The sequence below is a fragment of the Anguilla anguilla genome, chromosome 9 (assembly GCF_013347855.1).
Source record: "Anguilla anguilla isolate fAngAng1 chromosome 9, fAngAng1.pri, whole genome shotgun sequence".
Taxonomy (NCBI): domain Eukaryota; kingdom Metazoa; phylum Chordata; class Actinopteri; order Anguilliformes; family Anguillidae; genus Anguilla; species Anguilla anguilla.
Window position 1 is genome coordinate 52,310,768 of NC_049209.1, and position 25,958 is coordinate 52,336,725.

General features: G+C 45.5%; 2 protein-coding genes across 3 annotated transcripts; one reads left to right on the forward strand and one right to left on the reverse strand.

Moving 5' to 3' along the window:
- Positions 1-397: 397 nt before the first annotated feature.
- On the reverse strand, positions 398-4,298 carry zgc:110224 (uncharacterized protein LOC550335 homolog). The gene is made up of 10 exons (XM_035434141.1): positions 4,278-4,298; positions 3,923-3,975; positions 3,462-3,603; positions 3,142-3,297; positions 2,550-2,719; positions 2,270-2,355; positions 1,896-2,128; positions 1,578-1,665; positions 1,034-1,173; positions 398-868 (listed from the first exon to the last, which is right to left on the reverse strand). Exons 2-10 carry the CDS (start codon positions 3,965-3,967, stop codon positions 627-629), a joined length of 1,302 nt encoding a protein of 433 aa, XP_035290032.1. The 5' UTR covers positions 3,968-3,975; positions 4,278-4,298; the 3' UTR covers positions 398-626.
- Positions 4,299-4,838: 540 nt separating this feature from the next.
- On the forward strand, positions 4,839-17,250 carry rnf121 (ring finger protein 121). Of its 2 annotated transcripts, none has more exons than XM_035434142.1 (9): positions 4,839-4,986; positions 6,462-6,499; positions 7,315-7,456; positions 8,204-8,358; positions 8,503-8,610; positions 10,554-10,674; positions 11,503-11,636; positions 12,827-12,928; positions 16,796-17,250. In XM_035434142.1, exons 1-9 carry the CDS (start codon positions 4,897-4,899, stop codon positions 16,914-16,916), a joined length of 1,011 nt encoding a protein of 336 aa, XP_035290033.1. In that variant the 5' UTR covers positions 4,839-4,896; the 3' UTR covers positions 16,917-17,250. The 2 variants fall into 2 exon arrangements, with proteins under 2 accessions (XP_035290033.1, XP_035290034.1); XM_035434143.1 differs by lacking the exon at positions 4,839-4,986 and adding an exon at positions 6,158-6,378.
- The last annotated feature ends 8,708 nt before the right edge of the window (positions 17,251-25,958 follow it).

Sequence of the window (25,958 nt, forward strand, 5' to 3'; positions counted from 1 at the left end):
TGTGTGTCTGTAGTACAGGTGTAAGTGTGTTTGTATTACAGGTGTGTGTCTGTAGTACAGGTGTGTGTTTGTAGTACAGGTGCGTGTCTGTAGTACAGGTGCGTGTCTGTCTGGGCAGCTCAGCTGCAGAAATGGAAAAACGCTGCCGGTCATGCAGCCGGTTCCCACAGCGATCTTTCCCAGGAGACGCGCTGCGCTCTAATATCCGCCAAACAGGAAGAAGAGGAGGAGGAGGAGGAGGAGGAGGAGGAGGAAGGCAAGAAACCATGGGAGGAACCGGACTCAGCAGTGGGAGCTCATCCTCCTCAGGCTCGGTACAGCGCTCTCACACAAACACACCCTCAGAAATAAAGGTACAGTGGAGGAACATTTTTATTCTCGAAGGAACACATTTCCCAATTTATGTCTTGATTCAATACACTTAAATTTTATTTGTATATCGCTTTTTTACAGAGAACTGTCACAAAGACACTTCACCGAGTAGCAAGGCAATATTACTGCTGGCTAAGGGTACATTCTTATGTAGGCCTACATAGGGTAACACCCCAGTGACAAACATTTGTGCGTTTTTATGAGAGTGCAGGAGAGTTGTGAAAGGTCATGGGTCAGGGGTCATGGGTCAGGGGTCAGTCCACCCAGGCCCATTCAGGCTCCAGGGGATCCCCACAGCTGCTGGCATGCAGCTGGATCTGAGAGGTGGGGAACCTGAAGGAGCACAGGGGGCAGGGCACCATGTCCTGCTCTGTGCGGGGGGCGGGGCCATCGGTGTGGGCGGGGCTATTGGGGGGCGTGAAGCTCATCCCCAGGTCTGGCTCCTCCCCCTGGCAGAAGGAAGCGTGCTGGGGCAAATATTCTGGACTGAAGTATCCTGAGAGAGTACAGGAGAGAGCAGCATCATGTTTACATAAAATTAATAAAATAACAACCATAATCGTACACCACGGTAGTAAGCTAAAGCTCCCTGTCCAGTGTAACAGTTGGACAGACTTACCAGTAGAGTTTGAGCATGAGTACACACGCCCACATTTCTCACCTCCACATAAGGGGCAGAAGGTTTCAGGGGCCTCCGAGCCCCCAGGGGGCGCTGTTGAGCAGGGAAGACTGATGCCGAGAGACTGCTCACAGGGTGCAGTTTTGGGTTTCTTCCTGCAGGGGGCGGTGTGGGCCTGTGGCCTGGCAAAAGACAAGGCAGAATTTGAACACCTGATGGCTCAATGCACATAATGGCATAAATTCATTAAGAAGACACATCCTGAATCACTCAGGTCTAGCAGTGTGCAGGTATTGTCTTGGTCTAAGACATGTCAACACACCACCAACACAGCAGACACTGTTTGCACACCTCAAGGTTCATCCCAACACTGTAGCCTAGGCTCATATCTCCCCTGCTGCAACCAACCAATCAGAATGTCTTCTCTGTGTGATGTCATCGATGACACACCTCTGAGTGGGAGGGGTAAGGCAAACAGACAGTGGAGGAGGCATTCTGTCCCTGATCTGAGCTCTGTGTTACAGAGGGAGGTGAAGAAGTGAGGAAGAGGAGCAGCTTCAGCGGGGGTGAGGGTATAAAGCAGCACCTCTTTCTAGAGTTCGGCTTCCTCTTCACCTGCCTGCCAGCCTTTTTATGGTGAACGCTGGTGGAAGTTCTCGTGCTGGTCTTTTCCTCTAAAAAATAAATTATGGAAAGTATCTTTTATTAATTCATCTATTTTTGTTTCTGCATGCACAGTACATGGATTAAATAGTAACGGGGAAATATACGTTTGGGGAAAAGCAGAGCTGGAATAGTATCAGCACCATTTCAACTCAGTCAATTCAGCAGCCGACAAATGGCAAGAATTTTTGCTGAGGATATTTACATTAATTGGATTTCAATTAATTTCCCGAGTAATTACCTGTACAGGTGTCTTGTGTTCTGTCACAACAGACTGCTGTGGTGCGTCTCTGGACGCTGGAGGGGGAGGCGGGGCTAGGAGGGGAGGCGGGGCTAGGGAGGGCAGGCAGTAAGCTCCGCCTTCCAGACTGGGCTGCGGTGATGACCATGCGAGCCGCCCGGCTAAGCCCCGCCCTGTCCCGCCCGCTGCCCCCCGAGGTCCCGCCTGTCTGGTCGACCCCTGGAGACCCTTCCCTGAGAAATGCAAGATCTTTTCATGGCATCTTTTCTAAGCGAGGAAAGGGAGAGTAAACTGACGTGTGTACAGATCACATGACTATTTCAGAGGTGAACCTCCAGAACAGCAGGGGGCAGCGAAGCGCACAAGTGGCTCACCCTGTTCCCCGTCCAAAGAACGTCCTTTGAACCGCGGGGCTGGACAGCCACTCTCTCACTCTCGACGTCTGTTGTTCTGGTGTTCGCTGTGTTGGAAGAGACAGTCGTGAGCCAACTAAATAAATTAATAAATAAATAATCATGATAATTCGCAAATTTTACCGTTAAATTGTAGTCCCTAAACCGTGACAAATGTTGGGTTACAGATAGAATGCCCCTATCTCTAACCCAACACTAGTTGTGGTTTTAACAGCAATGACATTGCCTATTGCAAACATACCTGGCCTTGTGATCCCTGGCCACGCCCCTCCTTAGTAGCCCCGCCCTCCTCCTCCAGGCTGCGGATGCGCAGGAAGGAGAGGCCGAACTGAGTGCGCCTGTTGAAGGGCTGACTGCAGGTCACTCGAACCCGGTCCCAGAGCTCGTCCACCCCTGCAGGCAGGAAGTCCTCTGGAGGAGAGATGCATGTCCAAAAAAACTGCTTACAGACAACAAGGATTCTGTATAAACGTTTGCATTTGCTGAATCGCAAACGTAGTCGATTGACGTCACTGCAGTATTAGAGGCTATTTTCAAAAGCTTGTGAACTAAAATACATACAAGATTTAAAGTTGAGGAATACATATCAAATCCGAAACATATAAATAAATGTATTTATTTTATTCTTGCACATCAAGTTTAAAGGAAAATCAGAGAACCCTTTGGCCATTATTTTTCATTAATCAATAAATCATAAGTTGCATATCTCTGTGGATGTAATCATTGTATCTAAAGGTGTTCATTTTCATGCAGTGCTTGGTGGTCCAAGTGTCTGAACTGGCAAATGAGATGCGCAAGGTTTCTACATTTATTCAATTTTAAAAGCAGCTCACCTCTCTTGAACATTCGAACGCCGGTTCGCCCCTTTTCCTGTTTGGAATCGGCCGGACCCATCAGGGTTGCTGTGGGCAACAGTGTGACGTAGGGTCGTTCCAGAGGCCACGAGGAGCGTCCTACATCTATTTGTATAAAGGCGGACCCACAGTTACCTGAACCCAAAAAAAACATCAGTGTGTTATTTGGTTGCATAGCCAGCGAAACTACACGCATTCATATCGTTTCAGCAGATCAACGCCCCCCTTCTGGGAAATTCGCGGGACATCTGCAATGTGGTGCAAAAGCTCATTTTAACTTTATGAATGAGTCCACTCGCCCACGTCAACGTAGCTGATGGCCGTGGCGCGCTCCATCTGCAGCTCTGCCTTCAGAACGCCGCTACGATCCCGTGGGCTGCACAGCCACGGTCTCGCGCACTGCCCGCTCGCGCACAGATTCTCCACGCAGTTCTTCTGGTCCTGGAACAAATGCCAAAACGTTGCACAGCAACGGCAAGCTGTTAGACTGTATTTAGAGCAAGAAGGGAAGACTGTCTGTTCAATAAATTCAACCCCGTGAGCAAGCCAGCTTGCTAGCTCAGAGGTCCAATTTGGATGCTTTTAGTTGATCATGAAAATGCACTTCTTGTACGTCGCTTTGGATAAAAGCGTCTGCCAAATGAATGTAATGTAATGTAGTTTCATGCACGCAAGGGCACGAGATACTAGCGCAGGAAAGTCAAGGCATGCAGCATGACACCGGCTATAACAAGTTAGAATAACGGGCTATGGGACCTACCTGAGAAGTGAATGAAACGATGTCCTTTATTTTCACAGGAGCCATAGCTGTTTCTTAAAAACATGCATATATATATATATATATATAACTACATAAATACGTTGATACGCAGCGTTCTAGCTTGCTGGCTTTCGACTGTGTCCACCTTTTGGCAACATTAGCAGTTCATCCATACATCGGCAGAGCTACGAAGCTTGTTATTGTCGTTAGCAGCCTTACAATATCGTGCATAAAATATTCCATAACTCGTAGGGAAAAAAACGTCGTTTTCTAATGTCTGTACAATAAATGCATTCCAATAGCCCACAGCGGTGCAGGGAAAAAGCTATTTAAAAATAGTTCGCAAGGCAGTCACCTTTAACATAAGTTTGTTAGAACTGATTTCCTGTATTTCCATAACAGCCAAAATGTTTCCATCTCCCGCCACCTATTGTAAACCACACCTCTTTAGTACGTTTACCATGTGTTGGTTAAAGGAGTTGTGGGAAATGTAGTTTCGCTATAGTGGCATATGCAAAAACGTGTCAAGCCTGCACGTATACACAAAAACTGTAACAATTACAGTTTACTTTATTTTAGAAAAATGACATAATTCCCGGCCTACCAAACACCAATTTAATTATAGGGCAAGAGCTGTATTACTTGTCTGGGAACTTATTAATATTGCAAGTTCGCTGTTTCTGTTTATACTTCTTGTTAATGCATGTAAGCCACGTGGAAGGAGAACTCATTTTTAGATATCGTTTCTAAACATTTTCTATTTTTCCACCCACATGGCGTGATTTCTGGGCTCCACTAGCACCAAAGAACAAGCGTCTGCCCGTCTCCCTTAGTATTTACGACTCCGCAAGTCCATTGGCCACTGACGTGTTGACAGGAGGAACAATAACGCAACTTCTGTCTTGTGATTGGTCGTCCGAGGCCCCAACCCGGAAACTGCCGGCGAAAGAGACGCGTCGCCAGTGCCCCAGAAGATGGCGGGGGTGTTTGAGGTGGAGGTTGACGGTGTTGAACACGATCACGGACACGGACACGGACACGGACACCACGATGAGGCTCAGCAGGTCAGAGAATGCCATCCCACTTGCAGCTTTCGCTCCCGCGGACTGAAATGGTCCATACTGTCGGCCCCGTAGATCGCAGTCATTTAAAAAGGCTGGGGTTTGCATTAGCTAGCTTGCAGTGGCCTCAAACTGCCTTCGTTCATCTTCCTGCTGTAGTGGCTCGCTAGCAATTTAGCTTGCGGCTAGCTCGAGCTAATATAACATGCCTAAGTAGCTATCTATTTTCATTTTTTATATTCATATTTAACTGCAACTGTGTAAAAGTCGATCAGTTTTGCAGCTTGGTCACCCCTCAAAATATAGAAAATTGTGTTGAAATACAGAGAGGTAATTGACCAACTGGGAAAGCTATCTATTATAGCCTAGCCCTAGCTAGTTTACCTACTGTGTTGGCAGTAATTTAGACGTTAGCTGTCTAGCTAATTAGCTAATGCCACAAAGTAGAGGTCAGCTAGCTAGGTTTGATAATATAATTAGTCGTGTGGTTAGCAACTAACATTCACTGATATTCACCGCTGTCTAAATCTAGCTACTCAACTACAGTATATATCGTTGCTCTGTATCTACAGCATCTTGTCACGTATTTGCATCTGTTCTATTTGGGAACAGCTAACCTGTTCGCTAACCTGAAGTGAGCTAGCTAATTGTGTTTTTGTGCAATGGCGAATTAGCTGCCCAAATTAACGTTATTCGCCCCTCACTTGGCGAATGTTGCCTGATTTAGGCTAATTTCAGCAGTGTAACGTTGGGAGGTGGTTGTCAGCTAACGATGTTCATATTTTTGAAATGCCTCTTGCGTATTTAATTATGTTTGAAGTGTGTATTTTCGCTGGCAAGCTTAATCATTTGCGATAGCCAGGTTGCAGAGATAGAGTGAGCTGAAGTGGCAGTGGATGCAAAGGTTATGTTTCGCTAGTTGTTACAGCTTTAATTGTTGTATCTTGTCCCGGTCTTCCCAGGTTATTCATTAGCATGGGTCCTTGGATATCTGGAGAAGTTAGTTGTCGTTTTGGGGGTCGTTGATGAGGGGTTTGTTTCGTTTTCAATGGATTGAGATGTGGATGTGTTACCTACACACACGGATATGACGCATGGGCCCGTCCCCCCCTTTTTTTTTAAACCTTCTGACATAAACCTGTTTAACCTTCCGCTCTTCCGGTTTCCCTCAAGGGACAGATGTTTTTATTTTTTGCGTTACGCTGAACATCATCCATTTTATAATGCAACATTTAACTATATATAGTCGCAACTATTTAAATGAATTATACATGTGCTTGGGGGGTGTTTATCTATTGTTCTGCATAAATATTTAATCAACACAAGCTAGTTCATGTTATTACCCAGAAGATCCTGCTCGACTGGCATACTCCTGGACTTCAGCTCATTTTTTTGGCAAGTTGTAGCTTCCCATAGTGATTTTTACATTGTTGGAATATTTGCCCGTTCATTTTGGTTCTCCTTTCATTCTGTTTCAGATTGATTTGTCCCAGCTCTCTGCGGAAGAGAAATGGCGGTAAGTCTAGCTTCCCCCAAACAGGAAGTTTTTAGTTATTCATGAAGTGTGTAGTAGACCGTGTAAAGTTTCACACATTCTCCCATTTGAACTCTTGTGTTCACTGTTGCATGTGTAAAATAGGGCTCCCAGTGAAGTATTATCTTTATTTAGTGCCAGAGCAGTTTCAGTCCAGGAAAAAAAAGAATGTTACAAAATTATTCTTGCAAAGTCTGGTTCTGCATCTTTTAAGACTCTAAAACTGACCAGAGTCTGTGCAGACCTGTGCAGCTGGTGACCAACCGTTGGCCCTTATTGGCCAGTTGAAGTGACTACTGATTGGCTGGGTGAAGTGACTACTGATTGGTTCAGTGACATGACTCACCAAATGAGTTCTGAATGGGTGTTTTAATCGTGCCAGTAATGGGGCGGCAGTGCAGCAGATGGTTTGGGGGCTGGGCTTCCCCCTCCCAAGGCTGTGGGGTCGATTCCCAGGTTAGGTACTGCTGGTGTACCCTCGAGGATGGCACTTAACCAGGAGTGTGTGTGTTTGCGTGCGTGCGTGCGTTTGTGTGTGTTGTGTGTGTGTGTGTGTGTGTGTGTCTGTGTCTGTGTGTGTGTGTGTGTGTGTGTGTGTGTGTGTGTCTGTGTGTCTGTGTCTGTGTCTGTGTCTGTGTCTGTGTCTGTGTGTGTGTGTTTGTGTGTGTGTGTGTGTGTGTGTGTGTTGCATGTGTGTGTTTGCGTGCGTGCGTGCGTGCGTGTGTGTGTGTGTGTGTGTCTGCGTGCGTGCGTGTGTGTGTGTGTGTGTGTCTGTGTGTGTGTGTTTGCGTGCGCAGGCTGGAGCACGCGCGGATGCACGCCAAGCACAAGGGGCACGAGGCCATGCACGCGGAGATGGTCCTCATCCTCATCGTCACGCTCGTCATCGCCCAGCTGCTCCTGGTGCAGTGGAAACAGAGACACCCGCGATCCTACAACGTGAGTCCCCCCTGTCTCTGTGTTTAATTACACACGCACGCACGCACATACACTCTTTATGTCTAGATTTTGTTTTGGGATGACGTTAGAGGTATACCTATGTAAACACACGCTAGCTGTGTTTGGGTACTTTTGTGTATGATACTAATTGCTGGTTTGTTTGGCTGACTTTACACTTGTGGATTATAAATGGTCCTTCTGCGCCTTCTTGGCACAATAAAGCCCATTTAATATTTACATTCCTGTGACACACTGATGTTCTCTGCTTCTGCAAGCTTCTGTGGGTAAGAGAGTGTACTAAGTGGTTGTAAAGTAATGCGGATTCATTCAATTAGCATGGAGAAACTGTTTTGCGTGGCAGTCCCATTGTTTTCCCACTAGAGGGAGACCAAGTGCTGTTGACCTGTGTTTTGAACGTGGTGCTTTTTAGCGAGAGAGGAATTTGAATCAGATGAAAGTACATTTGGTGGGCAGTCATTGCTTCTTCATTTCTGCTAGCAGCCGCTGTTCACTTCCTGTTTCTGTCTTCCTGTTTCTGTCCTCCTTAGTTGTGAGGAGAGTTAAACTGCCACATTCTGACCCTTCTCCTCACCCTCTATCTCTCTCCCTTCCTCTCCCTCCCTCTCCCTCTATCTCTCCCTCTCCCTCCCCCATCTCTCTCTCTTTCTCTGCCCCCTCCTCTCTGCCCCCTCTCTCTCTCCCCCTCTCTCTCTCTCTCTCTCTCTCTCTCTCTCTCTCTCTCTCCAGTTGGTGACTCTGTTCCAGATGTGGGTCGTCCCGCTCTACTTCACCACCAAGCTGCACTGGTGGCGGTTCCTCATCACGTGGTTCGTCTTCTCCGCCGTCACCGCGCTGGTCACCTTCCGGGCCACGCGGAAGCCCTTGGACTGCACCACGCCCAGGTAGCGCATCCCTCGGCCCCGCCCGCCCGCCACGCCCGCCACGCCCGCCTGCTCGGCCCGGCGTTCTCCCGAGCCGCTCCGACTCCGCGCCTAATCATCACTCCTTCTGACGCGCCACGCTTTTCTGTGCCCCTCCCTCCGCAGGCTGGTTTACAAGTGGTTCCTCCTGCTGTACAAGCTGAGCTACACCACGGGGATTGTGGGATACAGCGTGGTCATGTTCACCTTGTTCGGCATCAATTTGATATTCAGGTGAGTGTTCGAGCGGCACAGTCGGCCAGTGACGAGCTGTGTCAGCAGTGGGTTGTGAGAGAGCTTTGTGTAATGGCTTGTAACCTAGAGGTTGCAGGTTCGATTCCCAAGTGCAGTTTCTTCCTCTGTAGTCTCATTTAACGCTCTCCAAGCTGCATTTTCATTTCACACCCTGGCATTTTAGCGAATGATTTTATCCAGAGCCACTGACCAAGTGCGTACTGACAGCTTGGGGAAAGAGCACCCTCCGGTGGTGGTGAAGTGTCATTACACTTACATAATAAGGTGGCATTAAGACCCCTGGTAGGTGCCAGAGAGAGAGGTTGTAGTGCTGAGAGTCACAGAATGGATTTGATGGTGTGATGTTTTGTCCAGGGTGGGTCACCCGCAGGGTTAATGCGTGCGGGGTTAAATCGTGTTTGATTAAATAATAGTTTAGATAACGGTGTCTATGTGGGTCCATTGCTTATATGATTATAAATGTGAACGCTTGTTTCAGTTGGGAGTCTTAAGTGTTTAATTAAAGAACAATTTTTGTAGCGCCCATTTTATTAAAATTTCAATCGACTTATTTATTAAGAGTTGTGGAGAGGATAGCAAATGCTGCTTTACATCTATGTGAAATGTTTAATAGATGTGATATTTGTGGAAGTGTTTTGTTGATTCTTAGTAATCTTGTGAGAAGTGTTGTACATGAAAAGAGGAAATCCAGCAGAAATGCAGAGTAATAACACAGACTCACACTGTCTCTCACATGCTCGCACACTTGCACACACAGACACACACAAACACACACACACACACACACACTAAGGCTGTCAAAAGTGCCATGAAATTGAGTTCGAATATTAGCTTTTGTAATTAGTTAGAGTTCAAATATATTCAATATAATTCACAAAAATAAGCTGCTTATTGTCAGGCGCAATATGCACGTGACGCTCCCTCTAAACTGGCCTGCGCGTTATTTTCCACAAGAGGGCAGTAAAACGTATTTTAGATCAACTGTGTGGCGCGTGTGTAGAAAATCACGTCAAAGTAGTGATTTATAAAATTTCAACGTGACTCGAGTTGACCGTGGAAACGGTTGTGGCTCTACGTCAGGTCTTCACTTGACGTACGTACACGCGAGTTAATTTTATAAATGAGCTCCCTGCAGTTTCTATAGCCTAATGCGAAAATGAATCAAGCACTTTCTCGTGGATGTAATTTGCCACAACTCTGCATTTATTAATCACAATAATAGGGGAATGATTGTTTATAGGAAATCCCTGTTTATTTCTTAACACAAAAACTATTCAAACGGCTAATACTTGTAGCCTAAAACAACATGAATTACTTTGGCAGAGGTCTTTGTTTAGTTTAACTTCTTTTATCAAAATCTTCAGAACAGAAAGAAAACATAGCCTGCCATGGGAACATTATTTAGCCTAAATTGTTAGCTGACCAGGGGGCAGATCTGTTGAACGAAGTGAAAAAAGAGACTGGCTCGCGAGGCTAGCTGACCAGTAACGTTAGGTGTCCATGGAGCTGAAAGTATCACCGGAGGTTATTGGCAAGGAAAACCAGACGATCCACTTGCCCTGGGTCCAGGGCAGGACGTTTCTTGTTGACAGAGTAAGTAACGTTAGCACAGGAAATGAACTTTGCGTGCATGAACATGATTCGCCGTATGAAAAGCCTGTATATTTATGTTAATTACAAAACGTGGGAACCGAAACTAATATTTGAATGCTGAAATTTAGGTTCAAACTTAAAAAAAAAAATTTTAAAAAAGAGATTTTGGAATATTTTTCGAACTTTGAGTATTTTTTGACAGCCCTAAAACACACACACACACACACACACACACACACACACACACACGCACACAGCCGTTGTAATGTGTCTCCTCAGTGGCTGGTCCGTCCCTGTCGTTCCCACGCTTCCTGTTTCCTGTTTGGCAGGATAAAGCCGGAGGACGCCATGGACTTCGGCGTGTCCCTGCTCTTCTACGGCCTGTACTACGGCGTCCTGGGCCGGGACTTCGCCGAGATGTGCGCCGACTTCATGGCCTCGACGGTGGGGGTAAGCGGTGAACTTTATGCGGTTACATTGTTTTAATCCCCAATCTGAATCGCAGTGAAGTGGAGTAAGGGACAAAGGCCATCGTTAGGACCCGGCTTCTTCCAGGGGGAGTCCAAGTCAGGGCGATGCAGGAACTCACCAAGGCAACAAACACTTTACTGAAGAAAGTGAAAGTTTATTGTAAATCACACTGGCCGGCGGGAAGGGCACTGAAACACAACACAAGTTCGCGGTGCAGCGACCCACCCCGCACTGGTCTTATGGTCTGGTTTAATACCCTCTGGGGCCTTGACTGGGTACGCGTGTCCATCCTATCTGTGAGGGTCTCTCTCTTTGTTCCCCAATGACATCTGTTTTGTACAAAAACAACTTGTGCCATTAGTGTTGCCTGATACTACTTCCAGAGGAGAAACACCCCAAACCCATCACCGTCATACTGTGTGTGTGTGTGTGTGTGTGTGTGTGTGTGTGTGTGTGTGTGTGTGTGTGTGTGTGTGTGTGTGTGTGTGTGTTTTTTTTGTAACTTGATCAGATTAAGAGTGTTATACTTCTCAATACATATTTTTCCCCTCAGCTCATGACAGGCTGTGTCATTGTGCAGATGACTATGAGTTCGGGTACTTTTCCCACACGCACGTGCATAACCTTAATAATCATAAACCATCATATGTTTGGCTGTCACGTGATGAGGTATGCTGGTTTTGACTTACCACAAGAAAGTTTGTCATAAGAGGAGAAAGTGGAATTCAGTTTCTGTTTCTCCGTATCCACATTGATCTTCTCTCTCTCTCTCTCTCTCTCTCTCCCCCCCCCCCCCCCCTCTCTCAGTATTACAGTGCGTCTGGTATGCCGACCAAGCATCTGTCGGATAACATCTGTGCGGTGTGTGGTCAGCCCATCCTGGTGGACGTCAGCGAGGAGGGAATCATCGAGAACACCTACAGACTGTCCTGCAACCATGTGTATCCCTGATTAACCCCACACACACACACACACACACACACACACACACCTACAGACTGTCCTGCAACCACGTGTATCCCTGATTAATCCCACACACACACACACACACACACACACGCACACACACACACACACACACACACACACACACACACACACACCTACAGACTGTCCTGCAACCACGTGTATCCCTGATTAATCCCACACACACACACACTCATAAAGCTGGTAACACTGGCACCCTGCCCACCCGGAGGCTCCTCACGCACACCTGCGCCAGGTGACCGCGCGCTAACCCGCTTCCTCATGTTCGCGGTTTTTTTGTTTGTCGCTCAGTTTTTGTCGGGTCATCTGTGTTTCCATGGCGATCCCCCGTGAGCACTGGAGTGCAGGTGAAGGTGCTAGAGATTGGGCACGCTCTGGCACGGCAAATATTTAACCGCAACGTTTTATTTCCGTCCCGCGTGTTCCTGATACTCGCTGAAGCACGGGCAGTTCAGATAAGAACTTATAACTGCTGCCATTAATGATTTAGCGGATTTTGGTAAAGATTTATGCGGTTCTTTGAACAAAGGTTTCTATGAATAAGCCTTTAGAATTCTCTGTAGGTTTATAGTAGAGGTATCTCCAGTCCTGGAGGGCCACAGTGTCTGCGGGTTTAACTCCAGTCCTGGACGGCCACAGTGTCTGCAGGTTTAACTCCAGTCCTGGAGGGCCGCAGTGTCTGCAGGTTTAACTCCAGTCCTGGAGGGCCACTCTCTGTTTTTAGAAGCAAAATAACGTCTGCGGAAAATCGCCAGTCTTACAGCGTCTCGGGCGATCTTGCTCTGACGTAATGGTGTTGCCGCTGGCGACGGATATGATTGGCTGACTCCTCAGAGCAGGGCTCCCCCAACCCCGTTACCCAACACGTGAGGGGTTCTGCTAGTTTTTATCATTTCATTTCTGTAACTAAATAAAGTCGGAAACGAGTTCAGACCTGAGAAGCCGATTTAGGCGAGTGAACCATGTGACGAACCGCTTGAGGCCATCGGCTGAGCACCGAGCGCCAGGGCCGAGCCCGGGTTGGGTACCGGGTCGTTCAAACCGCACCTCCAGCTGTCCCCCGCCCCCCCAACCCCGCCCCCCCCCCCCCCCCCCCCACGCCGCGACTGCCCGCCGCTTTCTCCTTAACCCTCCTCCGCCCCAGATTCCACGAGTTCTGCATACGAGGCTGGTGCATCGTGGGTAAGAAGCAGACGTGCCCCTACTGCAAAGAGAAGGTGGACCTGAAGAGGATGTTCAGCAACCCGTATCCTTCTCCTGCTGTCCAGCTGAACATGAGGAAAAGGGGGGGGAGGGAAAAGGGGGGGGGGCGGGGGGGTGATTCGGGTAAGACTGGCGGGCATGTTGCCATGGACATTGGTTTCGATTCCCAGGCGGGGAGGTTGTAAGGTGGGTACGTAACCGTTGGGAGTAAATGGGCTGTTGGAAAAACGCGGCTGATGAATGTAGCTTAAGAGGACATGACCCTGTTGCGGGTCGAAGGTTATCTGCGTAGGTTGTTACGTGGCTCGGTTTGCCTTGGAAGTCTGAGGGGGTGGACGCATTGCCACAGATAGTGTTTCGGGTGAGGTTCTCTGGAACATGGTTATATTAGCCGGGGTATAAGGCAGAGGTCTTGTACAGTGTGACTCAGCTAAAGATAATTTTTTTGTTGTTCTGAATCGATTTGCGATTTGTCAAGCGTTTACGGGAAGCCTGCGTTCCCGTTTATAGGAAAGCGGAGAGTGGCGGTATCGGCTTGAACGCTCCTGCCCTCCTGATGACTGTCCCCTTCTGTCAGAAAATCACCAGAATACAGAAAGTGAAAGGGTGCTCGAGACTGACGTTTAAAAAAAAAAAAAAAAAAACAATTAAAAAAATCACCTTCTGGAGTATTGTTAATATTTCAGTTTTATTATGTTTTTTTCCCGGACCATTGTTGCGATGTGGGATGTTAGGTACTTGCGGGCTTACATGATGTCGGGGGCATTCGCGAGCTTGTGGTTTAACGAGTGAAAATACACTTTAACAAAACAGCTTGTACAGCAATGATACTGTTTCCCTGAGGCCGGACAATTAACATATTTTATAGTGTTTGTTCACAATTATAAACATATATATTTATATATATATATATACATATACATACACACACACACTCACCGGCCACTTCATTAGGTACAACTGTTCAACTGCAAACTGCACCCGTTAACGCGAATATCTAATCAGCCAATCACGTGGCAGCAACTCAATGCATTTAGGCGTGTACACATGGTCAAGACGATCTGCCGAAGTTCAAACCAAGCATCAAAATGGGGAAGAAAGGTTATTTAAGTGACTTTGAACGTGGCATTGTTGTTGGTGCCAGACGGGCTGGTTAGAGTTTTTCAGAAACTGCTGATCTACTGGGATTTTCACGCACAACCATCTCTAGGGTTTACAGAGAATGGTCCGAAAAAGAGAAAATATCCAGTGAGCGGCAGTTCTCTGGGCAAAAATGCCTTGTTGATGGCAGAGGCCAGAGGAGAATGGCCAGACTGGTTCAAGCTGATAGAAAGGCAACAGTAACTCAAATAACCACTCATTACAACCGAGGTATGCAGAAGAGCATCTCTGAACGCACGCCACCTTGATGCAGATGGGCTACAGCAGCAGAAGGCAACACCGGGTGACACTCCTGTCACCTACTGAATTGGCCGGTGGGTGTGTGTGTGTATATATATATATATATATATATATATATATATATATACACACACACACACGTACATCATGCCTTTACAGGCATACTTATTTTCTTGTGGACTTGGGAATAGTTCCAACCAAGAATGAGACGATAAACAATTAAAATAATAATTATAATCGGGTAATATATACACGAAGCCTAACATCTCGGGAGGAATTTAACAGCTATCTAGAACAGCTTCTTGGCTAACGTAGCATATACTTGTAGTTTGACTATCCAGCCAGTTGGTGGACAGAAAGAACATTTACTGGTAGTCTGTGCTGCTAACGCTAAATAAAATGAAGAATAATACGTGTTTCAGGGTCATTTCAGGACGACTGCACTGTGGTTGACGCGAGACACTTTGTGTGGGTGGGTGTCACCGGCGACTGGGCGTATTGCACCTGCGGTGCGCTTTTTGTCACACCGAAGTTGGTACCAAGCGGTTTTTGTCCCCGTAAGCAGAATTTCCGCCGCCCGTTTTCACACTTCTTGTGTTCCGACACTAGTGAGCCTATCTGGTAACTCTCTGGGCGCTTCGCAACTTAACGTAAGTGCCGTTTTTAAAAAAGATTTTCGGTAAATTTTCTTTTTTTTTTTCCCCTTTAGGCTTTCTGGTTTCTAGTTGTCATGACAACCAAAACCACTGAAACTGTTTGCACATGGTAACTTTCAAATAGTTTGGCATTGTAGGCTTAGTAAGTAAATCCAATGCTATTATTATTATTATTATTCTTTTAATTATTATTATCATTATTAGCCTACATGTGATTGGCGACATTTAAAATTAAAGCGTGTGCGCACTGAATGGGGGCATTCATGGCGATCTGTACAAGTTATGTAACTGCGGTAGTTACCGTGTTCCTCTTAATCTACAAGCCTTTTGTTACTGGGAAACAAAAGCTTTCCTCAACACGGGGTTTCTGTACAAGCTGTCATATACTTATTTACGCTATGACTCGCTCAGGACCATAGACTGTATAAAAATAGCTCAAAACACCGTTTTTCCTTCTCACGTGCTGCGAACGTGGTTCTTAGCAGATAATGTCCACTGTGCTAATTTTGAAAACCAACTGCAGTATTTGATTGTCTCAGCACTGACATTTTACCCCATCTCAATGCTGATCTCATTGTTGAAAATTTTTGTTCCTGAAACTAAAAACAGCAGACTAAATGGGTTATTTCAAATCAGAATGAGAATTCGATACTTGTCTTCTGGTCTAGTTGTCACGACAATGCTTATTTTCAGAAGGCATAGCGGGGAAACTGCTTTACCGCAGGGTTTTGTATATCGCTGCAAACGCAGGTCCTGTGTTTTCAAATACGCGAGTCGAATTTTCCCTTCTCTGCGCGTTTTCACTGGCCCGTCTATCTGAGGTGCGCTTTGCCGGCACGTTCGCGGTGGAGGGAGGTTGTGGGTTTTCTCGGCCGCGTGCCCAGAAGCTGCGTCTGTTTCGTCACAGCCGCCGTGGGAACAGTGTCCGCGCGGGGCTTCTCCGAATACCTGCAGGTTTTTTGAACAGGAGTTGTACTTACGGTACGCGCGCGGTGGAAAATGCCCATTCAGCCAGGAAGCCGTAAGCGTCGTTTATGTAATGCCTGTCACTGAGCAGGTGCACTTAAAACAAACAATTTTTTTAACAAAAATAAACAAAACAAATCCAACCACAAGACTCTCAACAGTAGAAGTAAATTTTTAACAAGTACAGTACGATAACATTGGGAGAGGAAAACAAAGGCAGATTTTAATGGAAGGTTTTACAGGTACACCGCATACACCAGGGATCTCCTTCTCGAACCTCACTGTCTGTAGTTTCCCCTCTCTCACCAGACCGTTTAATCCTTGGGAACGCGGTGTATGGACTCCCTTAACCGATCGATGCCTTAAATTATTAAGCGCCTGAGTGCTGGAACGCTCCGAAAAAGATCAGCAGACACCGCGGCTCTACCGGTCGGACCCCCGCCTCGCAGGACGCCGTTCACCTTGTAGCGCGAGGACAAGAGTCCGGCACGTTCTTTTTATACCTGTGTGTTTGGACACGAGAGCTCGACACATGTAGCCCTTAATGTGCGCAGAAATGCGTGAAACGTGTATAAAATGTGACTCTGCTAACAGCAGTTGGTTCACGGCATGCATTTGCAAATTGTGTGATGGTGTTTGGTTCGTGTATTCACATTCCGTGCTATGGTGGTGTCACATACACACACATTACACTCATACAGGCCAGAGGTAGATGCACTTTTGAGTTGTAGAGAAGTGCTGTTCTCTAAACAACTGTAATTTAACGAAACCTAATTTGCTCTTTCTGATCTCATAGGTCCTCTGTTGTTTGTAAGTTTTGTTTATTTGTTAAATTTGCCGCCATTAAATGCTGGATTTGCGTCCTTGACTCCGCCCCCCCCCCTCAGATGGGAGAGGCCTCACGTGATGTACGGACAACTGCTGGACTGGTTACGTTACCTTGTTGCCTGGCAACCTGTGATCATCGGTGTGGTGCAAGGGATCAACTACATCCTGGGCCTGGAGTGAACACACCCCCCCCCTGCCCCCCCCCCAAAAAAACCACCCCCAGGGGCCGGAGACTGCTAAAAGACCCTTGTGATGGACTAGAATATATATGTACATATATATATATATTTGTGTGTCTATATATGTATATGTATATACTTATGTATACAGGTACATACTAATCAGTTTTTTGAAAATAATCAAAGTTTTACCAGCAATCTTGGATTACTTTTTTGATTTTTGTTTTTTGGGGGGGGTTGGGGATAAGGAAAGGGGTGGCGCTTATCAAAAGGTACTCGTTGGTTATGACTGAATTTGACTGAACGAACGGATTCCCTTCCTCCCGTGACTGGTCTGAGGTTTTCTGCCCCCCTCCCAGACACGTGTTCCCACCTGTGCAGGATGCGGGAGTGCCGTCGTCACGGCGACTCGGACCTCACAGGTGTTTCTGTTTAGTTCTGTGTGACAATCTGTGTTTTGGGCGTGTCCTTCCACCTTCCTGTCTGCACAGCCTCTCCCTCCCTCTCTCTCCCTCCATCCCCCTCTCTCTTCCTCCATCTCCCTGTCCTCCTCCCTATCTTTCTCCTCTCACTTTATTTTGCCACTTTTCTGGTTTTCCCTCTCTCTTCCACTCTCCCCCTCCTCTTCTCTCTCTCCTCCTCTCACGGTCTCCTCCCCCTCCTATCTCCCTCTCTTTCTCCTCCTCTCCCCCTCTCCTCCTCTTTCTCTCATCCTCCCCTCCTCCTCTCTCTCTCCCTCTCCTCCTCTCCTCCCTCTCTCCCCCTCTCTCTCTCTGACGGTGGGATGCTCCAGTCCTCCTCCCTCTCTCCTCCTCTCCTCCCTCTCCCCCTCTCTCTCTCTCGGACGGTGGGATGCTCCAGTCCTCTGCTCCATCAGGTCACTGCCGGTCCCAGCCGCCATCGCCGGAAGTTTCCGCCAAATCTCGCTTGGGCCAGCCTCTCCTCCACTGGACCCCAGTTCGCGGGAGTGCCACTCATCCTTTGAAACGGGGTCACACACAAAACCCCTCCCCCACCCCCCCAGAACTGCCCCCCCCCCCCCTTCTGTGTTGTAGCTCTTCATGAATGTGTAAAGTTGACCCCACCTGTAACTGTTGAAAGATGAATAACACCCAGACTGAGTGCGTTTTTACGTTCACCAGTTTTGTTTTTTCGCCGCTAAGTGAGGATGGGTTTCCCGCTGAGCCGCCATTTTAGTGTGCGGACGGGGGGGGGGGGGGGAGAACGCGTCAAGAAATTGCCGGAAAATGGCGACGGGAGCTAAAGGGAACCAAAGTGCCCAAACGGGAGGCGATCCTGGACCAAGCAGCGACCCCTTTAGACATCACAGACTGCGTTATTAAAGCCGTCCAACACTGTGCTTTTATAATCGCAGTGTTCATTTCAGCTGCCGCTGCGCATGCAGGTCGCCGTCACGTAGGCTATAAATAGCATCCCTGTGAAGGCCGGCGACCTCATTGTTACGCGCTTGGTATTTCGTAACAATGACCGATGACTGTTACCACATGAGTGAATGGTGCGTATCAGTGTGATGCTGGTGTAACTGGTTCTTCAGAAGGGTTCATCTGACCTCACACGTACCATGTGTCTCTGTGCGGTTCTGTTTTGTGTAAAAAAAATTTAAAAAACACCCTGCTTCTAGACGGAAAAACCCTGGAACACCGGTCTCACTGTAACCAGTGTTGTGACATCAGTATTAGAATGTTCAGTTAAGATCATTCTAATCACGTTTGTGATCTTACAGCTTAAAGGGTTAAATGGAGCATGATCTCGGAGGTAATTTGTAAGGTTACTTGTGAAATGGGGGGGGGGGGGTGTGTGTGGCTTGTTTTAGCTCATTATTATGGTAGAGTGGTCTGTTGACTACTTTGAAAGTGTTAAAATGAGCCACTTTTGGCTTGAATTTTGAAATTTCAATTTTGTCCAGTGGTCACGATCACAGAGAAGATGGCATTGTTTCTGTACGGGCGAAGAAGGCTCTGAATGACCTCGTGTAGACATGTATTTCCAGAAGAACATGTGAAATGTAGGTGGTTCTCTGTATTTCCCACAATTTTAATGTATATCACCTGCAGACCTCGAAACGGCATTGTGGGTAGAACTGTAGGGCGCTATAAAATTGTTACGCATTAGCATACCTGGTTGATTGGCAGGGGGGCCTTGGATACCTAGTGAACATTTCAAATAAAACATTCAGTGTTGGTTTTATCGATCTCTGGTGAACAGTTTGTGCTGTTCAAAGGTCACCTAAGTCACGACTGGCAAGCAGTGGAACTATTAAATAATAGAAACTGTGTGTGTGTGTGTGTGCGTGCGCGCGCGCTCGGTTGCACGTGTGTGTGTGTGTGTTTGTACGCCGTCACTGAGGAAGTGGTGTGTGTGTGTGTGTGCGGCATGACATGGAGGAAGTGTGTGTATATAAGGGAAGCATACAGTAGAGCAGCACAAAGCCAGAGTTCACAGCCACTCTTCCTACGCCTGACTTGACCGGGACAGCCATGGCTCTGACGCACACCTGTACAGGTAAGGCTTCCCTCTCCCCACTGCATCGCCTTCCATACACGCAGCATCCTGAAAATCAATTTCACCCCTGTATCGCCAGTATATTGCAGTACATGTTTCTGTAGAAAATTGTTTTAAAAAAGAAATATATCTAGTCTCAGACATTACATTATTCACACTGTACATCGCATTTATGAATTGTATGCGCTTAATTTCTCTTCAATTAATTAGATTGCATTAGAAGTATATTCAGTGTGAATTACAACTGACTACGGGTCATTATTTTCCCTGAATGGTGTGGAAAATTAGTTTGCGTGCTCAAATGTAATACTTGGCAAGTGCATTTGTTGAACTGATTTGTAGGAGCCAGTCCTGGGTCAGAATTTGTAAGCGTTTGCAGATGCTTCGCAATGCTTAAAGTGTTTCTATTTTAACACTGGTAATACTTTCCCAAAGTAAATATTGCTTCTAAAATGCTATATTAAGAAAAGGACAATGCATCCGGTTGTTCTAAAATAGGCCTTTTCAAAGGCTGTGCAATATAAGTATTTTAAAATACATATTTAACAGGGGTCTGGTAGAAACATCAACAAATTGATAAGGGGAAAAAAAGATATTATTTCCTTACTACTGTATTCTGGTGCAATCAATTTGTTGATGTTTCTACCAGACCCCTGTCAAATATGTATTTTTCTTGAAATAGCAGATATACACACTATACAATTCACAATTTTTGAGTAATATTGTAGTACCTAATGAAATGCACTCTCAAAATGGGATGTCCATCATTCTAAAAAAACCCACACAACGCTGACACACAAACGGGGCGACATAGCTCAGGAGGTAAGACCGATTGTCTGGCAGTCGGAGGGTTGCCGGTTCAAACCCCGCCCTGGGCGTGTCGAAGTGTCCTTGAGCAAGACACCTAACCCCTAACTGCTCTGGCGAATGAGAGGCATCAATTGTAAAGCGCTTTGGATAAAAGCGCTATATAAATGCAGTCCATTTACCATTTACCAAACCCATTGAAATGCTCGAGTGCCTTGGTGCCTGAACTGGACCCCTGCCTGTCTACCACTGTATCCTGAAACTAACCCCTTAAGGCATTGTGGACTTACATACTGACTACTACACTAGCGACTGATTACTCTGTATGACCCCTATTCGCCTAAATCTTCACAAAGACCTTTGCCTGTGGCTCTGGTTAAGAGCATCTGCTAAATGTAATTGGTACAGTGATATGTTGCTAGCGCTTCTGCTAAATGTAATGTAATTGGTACATTGATATGTTGCTAGCGCTTCTGCTAAATGTAATGTAATTGGTACAGGGATATGTTGCTAGCGCTTCTGTAATGTAATTGGTACATTGATGTGTTGCTAGCGCTTGTGCTAAATGTAATGTAATTGGTACATTGATATGTTGCTAGCGCTTCTGCTAAATGTAATGTAATTGGTACATTGATATGTTGCTAGCGCTTCTGCTAAATGTAATGTAATTGGTACAGGGATATGTTGCTAGCGCTTCTGTAATGTAATTGGTACATTGATGTGTTGCTAGCGCTTGTGCTAAATGTAATGTAATTGGTACATTGATATGTTGCTAGCGCTTCTGCTAAATGTAATGTAATTGGTACAGGGATATGTTGCTAGCGCTTCTGTAATGTAATTGGTACATTGATATGTTGCTAGCGCTTCTGCTAAATGCCTGAATGTAATGTGTAATGTATTGCAATGCAATGGCTTAGGGACGTGTTGCTAACGCTTCTGTAATGTAATGTAATGGGCTTAGGGACGTGTTGCTAACGCTTCTGCTAAATGTAATGTAATTGGTACATTGATATGTTGCTAGCGCTTCTGCTAAATGCCTGAATGTAATGTGTAATGTATTGCAATGCAATGGCTTAGGGACGTGTTGCTAACGCTTCTGTAATGTAATGTAATGGGCTTAGGGACGTGTTGCTAACGCTTCTGCTAAATGTAATGTAATTGGTACATTGATATGTTGCTAGCGCTTCTGCTAAATGCCTGAATGTAATGTGTAATGTATTGCAATGCAATGGCTTAGGGACGTGTTGCTAACGCTTCTGTAATGTAATGCAATGGCTTAGGGACGTGTTGCTAACGCTTCTGTAATGTAATGTAATGGCTTAGGGACGTGTTGCTAACGCTTCTGTAATGTAATGTAATGGGCTTAGGGACGTGTTGCTAACGCTTCTGTAATGTAATGTAATGGGCTTAGGGACGTGTTGCTAATGCTTCTGTAATGTAATGTAATGTAATATAATGTAATGTAATGGCTTAGGGACGTGTGCTGATCCGTTGTTGGCCTGTGGGGTGGGCTTGTTTCTCCTCAGGCTCCCAGTCTCCTTCCAGACTTCTAGTCCTGGTTCTTGTAGTCTTCCTCTGTTACCTGCCGACTGGGGCTTTTCCAGGTGTGTCTGCTTCAGCATTCCGATGTCTTTCTCCTTCTGTTGTTCTTTCTCTCTTTCTCTCTCTCTCCTCTTTTTCTTTCCATCATTCCCTCCTTCCCTCTCTCTACCAACCCCCCCCCCCCTCATGTACTCTCACATGCAATGTGATTATTAAAGTGCAGTGTGTTTTCCAGCCTGGCAAATCCTTGCTACAAAATATAGATATATAGATAAATATATTGCCATATATTGACAAAATGCATGGTAATACACTCGATTTGAATGTATGGAGATTCTCTAAATATGCTTCCCAGCTTCCAGTATGTCTTTGTTTAATAACACATTCTCTTGGTTATATTACTGATGAGACCAGAGTGGTAATCATTTGTACAAATATATGTGTAATATATTACACACATATTTGTACATTACTATTTTTTATTTCAATGCATTGTACATTTAAAGTAATATTTTTGAATTTCTAAAATATCTCTGAAAATATAAGCTGAGAATATTTTCAGAATAGCTTTTTGTTGTAAAAAAAAAAAAAATATATATATATATATAATTAATTTTGTATAAAATGCCACCCTCAGCCGTTTGAAGCCATCCTCTAATTGATTTATTTTTTTGCTTTGATTTTCAGAGGACCTAGCTCCAAAAATTATTCCGAAAAGGTTTGTCTGGAGAGGTAAGTATCGCTGGTACGGCGCGTCATCAATTTTTTCAAACATTGTGAACTTGGGTCCCACACATGAAATTCACCTTTTGACTGGAGCAGAACTGAATGTAGTACAGGAAGACTGAACTTGATCCCCACTGGGAAATTCATCCCCCTGCACCTCACATTATTAAAAAAAAAAATAATAATAATAATAATAAAAACTTTTACAGAACCTTAAGTTAAAATGGACCTGAGAAAGTAAACATCCAGGCGAGCTGTAGCTAGTGGGTGACAATGGCGGTAGTGTCTCACTGTGAAAAAGGCACTTTTTCGACCCGCTGTCCCTGGATAACATGCAGTGGACAGCGCGCTTCCCACACCGCCGGGATCGCTCTCGTCCGTCTCCTGATCGACAGCTTGCATCATGGGAAACGGAGGCGCTGATGCGTTCTAGGGCTCCGAGCCAGACCAAGAAAGCACTCTCCTGCACTCTTCCCTGCCCTCCAACAGGGAGGCTAAAATAGGGAAACGATGGCACTGAAGTCACCTCACTCAGACAATGGACCAATGAGACAGGGACCAATGAGCTCCACCAATAATGTACGTACGTTGGTTAGCAACCAACTGAACTACACTGCCCGTGATTGGTGGATACTTTCTAGCAATATGTTTGAAAACCCCTGTGGGAATTATCTGGGCGTGGCCAGAAGGTATCCACCTATGACAGCCGCTGGTGTTCCATTGGATGTTTCCAACTTGCGTTCCGATTGGTGAACTTCCCCTCAGTTTTGTTCTACGGTGACGTCACAATAGTCTCAAATTTTTCATAACTACCCCTGCGCTCTAACAGGAAGTGATGTCACGTGTTTCACAGGGGATGGAGGGGTCATTTCCTGCCTGGCCGACCCAGGGTTTCCTGATGACTTCACGCTCATCTATTGGCTGGTCAACAGGACCTTCGTCGAGAAGGCCTTCCCGGAGGGGCGTGTCCAAGAATCAGAAGAGAAGTAGGTCCCAAGGCACAAAATGGCGAGGAACGGGGGTGCAGAGGCCACTCACTGCAATGCTAACTTTTAGGAAGTTAATTTAGTTACGCGGGAGTTTTCATTCGACTATTTCATCGAGTGTCGTTTCCGCTTTTGCGTCCGTGCAGCTAGGTGTGTTCGGTACGTGTGGAGGCTTTGGCCTTTTCCAGGTCGGATTGCCTTTCTGAAACGCGTCCGTCCCTTTGCTCCTTGTTTCAGAGCCGTGGAAGTGAATGGTCAGGCTCTCATCCAGAGGGACCTGATATTCCTGGAGGTCTCCGCAGAGGATTACCGATCCGACTACACCTGCGTGGTGAACAGCCCCACGGGGATCGACCGGTTAACCATCCGAATTCCCAGAAGGATCGCTGGTGCGTAAAGACACCAGAACCCGAATAGATGCTTCTGTGTGAACAGGCCTGAGCTTTGCACTCAAAAGAATAAACCTTCCCCCCCAATTATATATATATATATATATGCCTCATTTCAGTATAAAAAAAGATTCCTTTGTTACGCTGTGACGCTTTGGCGGTAGCAAGATGTGTTTCAGTCCTCAAGGCAAGGTCTGTGTAAATGAGTAAGGCAGTCCAAACGCTGAAGAAGGCTCAGACAGTTTGCTAGCAGGGCAGAAGGGTTAGCGAAGGTAGAAACGACGTGCAACAATCGGACCCTGGAGAGCTGCAGGGTCTGCAGGTTCTTCTTGTTACTCAGAACTCAATGGACCAATTGAAGTAGCTGATTGCACAGACAACCACTTTGTCACTTTGTCCCTTTGGGTCTGCACTGGTCACTGATTTTAAGGTAAAAACAGGAGCAGCGGAACTCTGTCTCTCCAGGACCCTAGTCTAGACCTTGATCTCCATTCATGACTCCGCGTCCACGAGTACCGGTCCACAAGGGGATTCTGGGGATTGTAGTTCCCCCCTCCACTGGACTGTATATGGGATGTAATTGGACGCCGTGCTCCACCAATGTTAACTGGTTATTTTTCCGTTTCAGAGGAACACAGAGATGAGAGGTCGGCGGGGAAAGGGACAGGGAGAAGGAGACCGAGGAAGATAACAGTAAGAGATTAAACCCTGCCGCCATGGAAACGGACTCAATGTGTTACTTGCATAACGACGCCCTTCAAACATGTGGCTTGTGTACACCTATTTAATCTTCTGAAGTGTGTACTTTAATATTACTCTACTGCATATAAGAATAAATAAACACACACACACAGACAATATTCATTATAATCGGTAAACTATCTCTCCATCCCCCTCCCCCTCCCCTCCTAAATTTTTAGAAACCCTCCAAGAGCAGGAAACCAAGGTCATCTCTGAAGAAGAGTTCATCTAATCTTTGCTGAATTATTTAGAATTTTTTATTTCCAAACCCTCTTTTTTTTGTAACCTATGTTTGAATATTCCATATTAAACACCTCTCTCAGAAAGACCTTTAAGTTGTTCACTGAAGTAGCACTTAAATTTACAATAAGCAGGTGGTTATTTCGGTCTCTTACAACCACGAAAAACAATGTAGCACATGCAAATTGTATTTTCTATGCTTATAAAAATTATATATATGCTTATTAAAATTATTTTATTGTATTTTGGGCATTGTTTCCTTATTTGTTACTTGTTCTGTAGCAATAGCAGTAGCTGTAGTAGTAGCAGTGATGAAGTTTAATTGGAGTACTGAGCTTATCTAAAAAAAAAAAAAAAAAAAACGGAAGAACTATATGCTGCCTATGCATGCATTAAAAGCATATGTTTTGTGAGATTCCAGAGATTACCATACTTCCTAGAACTATAGCTTCTTTAACTGTCACATGACAGTGGCAGGGAATCTTTTTGGAGAACCTGTAAAATACAAAACTATTATGTTTTATTCTTTGTTCAATTAGTTACAAGTCTGTTCTTTTTTTTAAATTATTTTATGGACGTGGTTATGAGGTAACCTATCTGGCTTCATTCAGTGCCACAAGGTAATGTGATCACTGCAGAATAAAAGATAATAAAAGAAAATACAAACCTGATTGCTTCTTATGGTGTTCTAATGTATTCCCGTGTGTTCACGGAGTGGTAATCAAATAGGACCCCATGATTTATTCATGTTGGAACGGGTATGCCTTTTATTTAAAACCTTGCATTTAAAGCCTTGCATCCCACGTATAACGTATATTGTTTTTGAAGCATAAGTATTTCTTTATGACAGTAGAAAATAGGCGGACATTTTTCAAAACCCCAGTAACCGCGTTGAAAATTTGAAATTAATTATTTGCGTTGTAAAATGTCAGAAACATCAAATGAACCGCACTTCGAATTTGCTTGCGGCTACTGAAGCTTTATTTTAAATATTGAACCGATTTTACGCACTATTTTGATTTTTATATCAAAAATTCGTCCGAATTTTGTAAATTCAATAAAATCATCATTACTTCCAAAATCGTGAAA

What these genes read in the sequence shown, in the direction of transcription:
- rnf121 (XM_035434142.1), top strand. Translation starts at nt 4,897, where the DNA reads ATGGCGGGGGTGTTTGAGGTGGAGGTTGACGGTGTTGAACACGATCAC. An exon ending in TCTGCGGAAGAGAAATGGCG is followed by an intron (nt 6,500 to 7,314) that starts GTAAGTCTAGCT and finishes TTGCGTGCGCAG; the next exon opens with GCTGGAGCACGCGCGGATGC. An exon ending in GGCATCAATTTGATATTCAG is followed by an intron (nt 8,611 to 10,553) that starts GTGAGTGTTCGA and finishes CCTGTTTGGCAG; the next exon opens with GATAAAGCCGGAGGACGCCA.
- zgc:110224 (XM_035434141.1), bottom strand. Translation starts at nt 3,967, where the DNA reads ATGGCTCCTGTGAAAATAAAGGACATCGTTTCATTCACTTCTCAG. An exon ending in CGTTCGAATGTTCAAGAGAG is followed by an intron (nt 2,720 to 3,141) that starts GTGAGCTGCTTT and finishes TCTCTCCTCCAG; the next exon opens with AGGACTTCCTGCCTGCAGGG. An exon ending in GCCAGGGATCACAAGGCCAG is followed by an intron (nt 2,356 to 2,549) that starts GTATGTTTGCAA and finishes CTTCCAACACAG; the next exon opens with CGAACACCAGAACAACAGAC.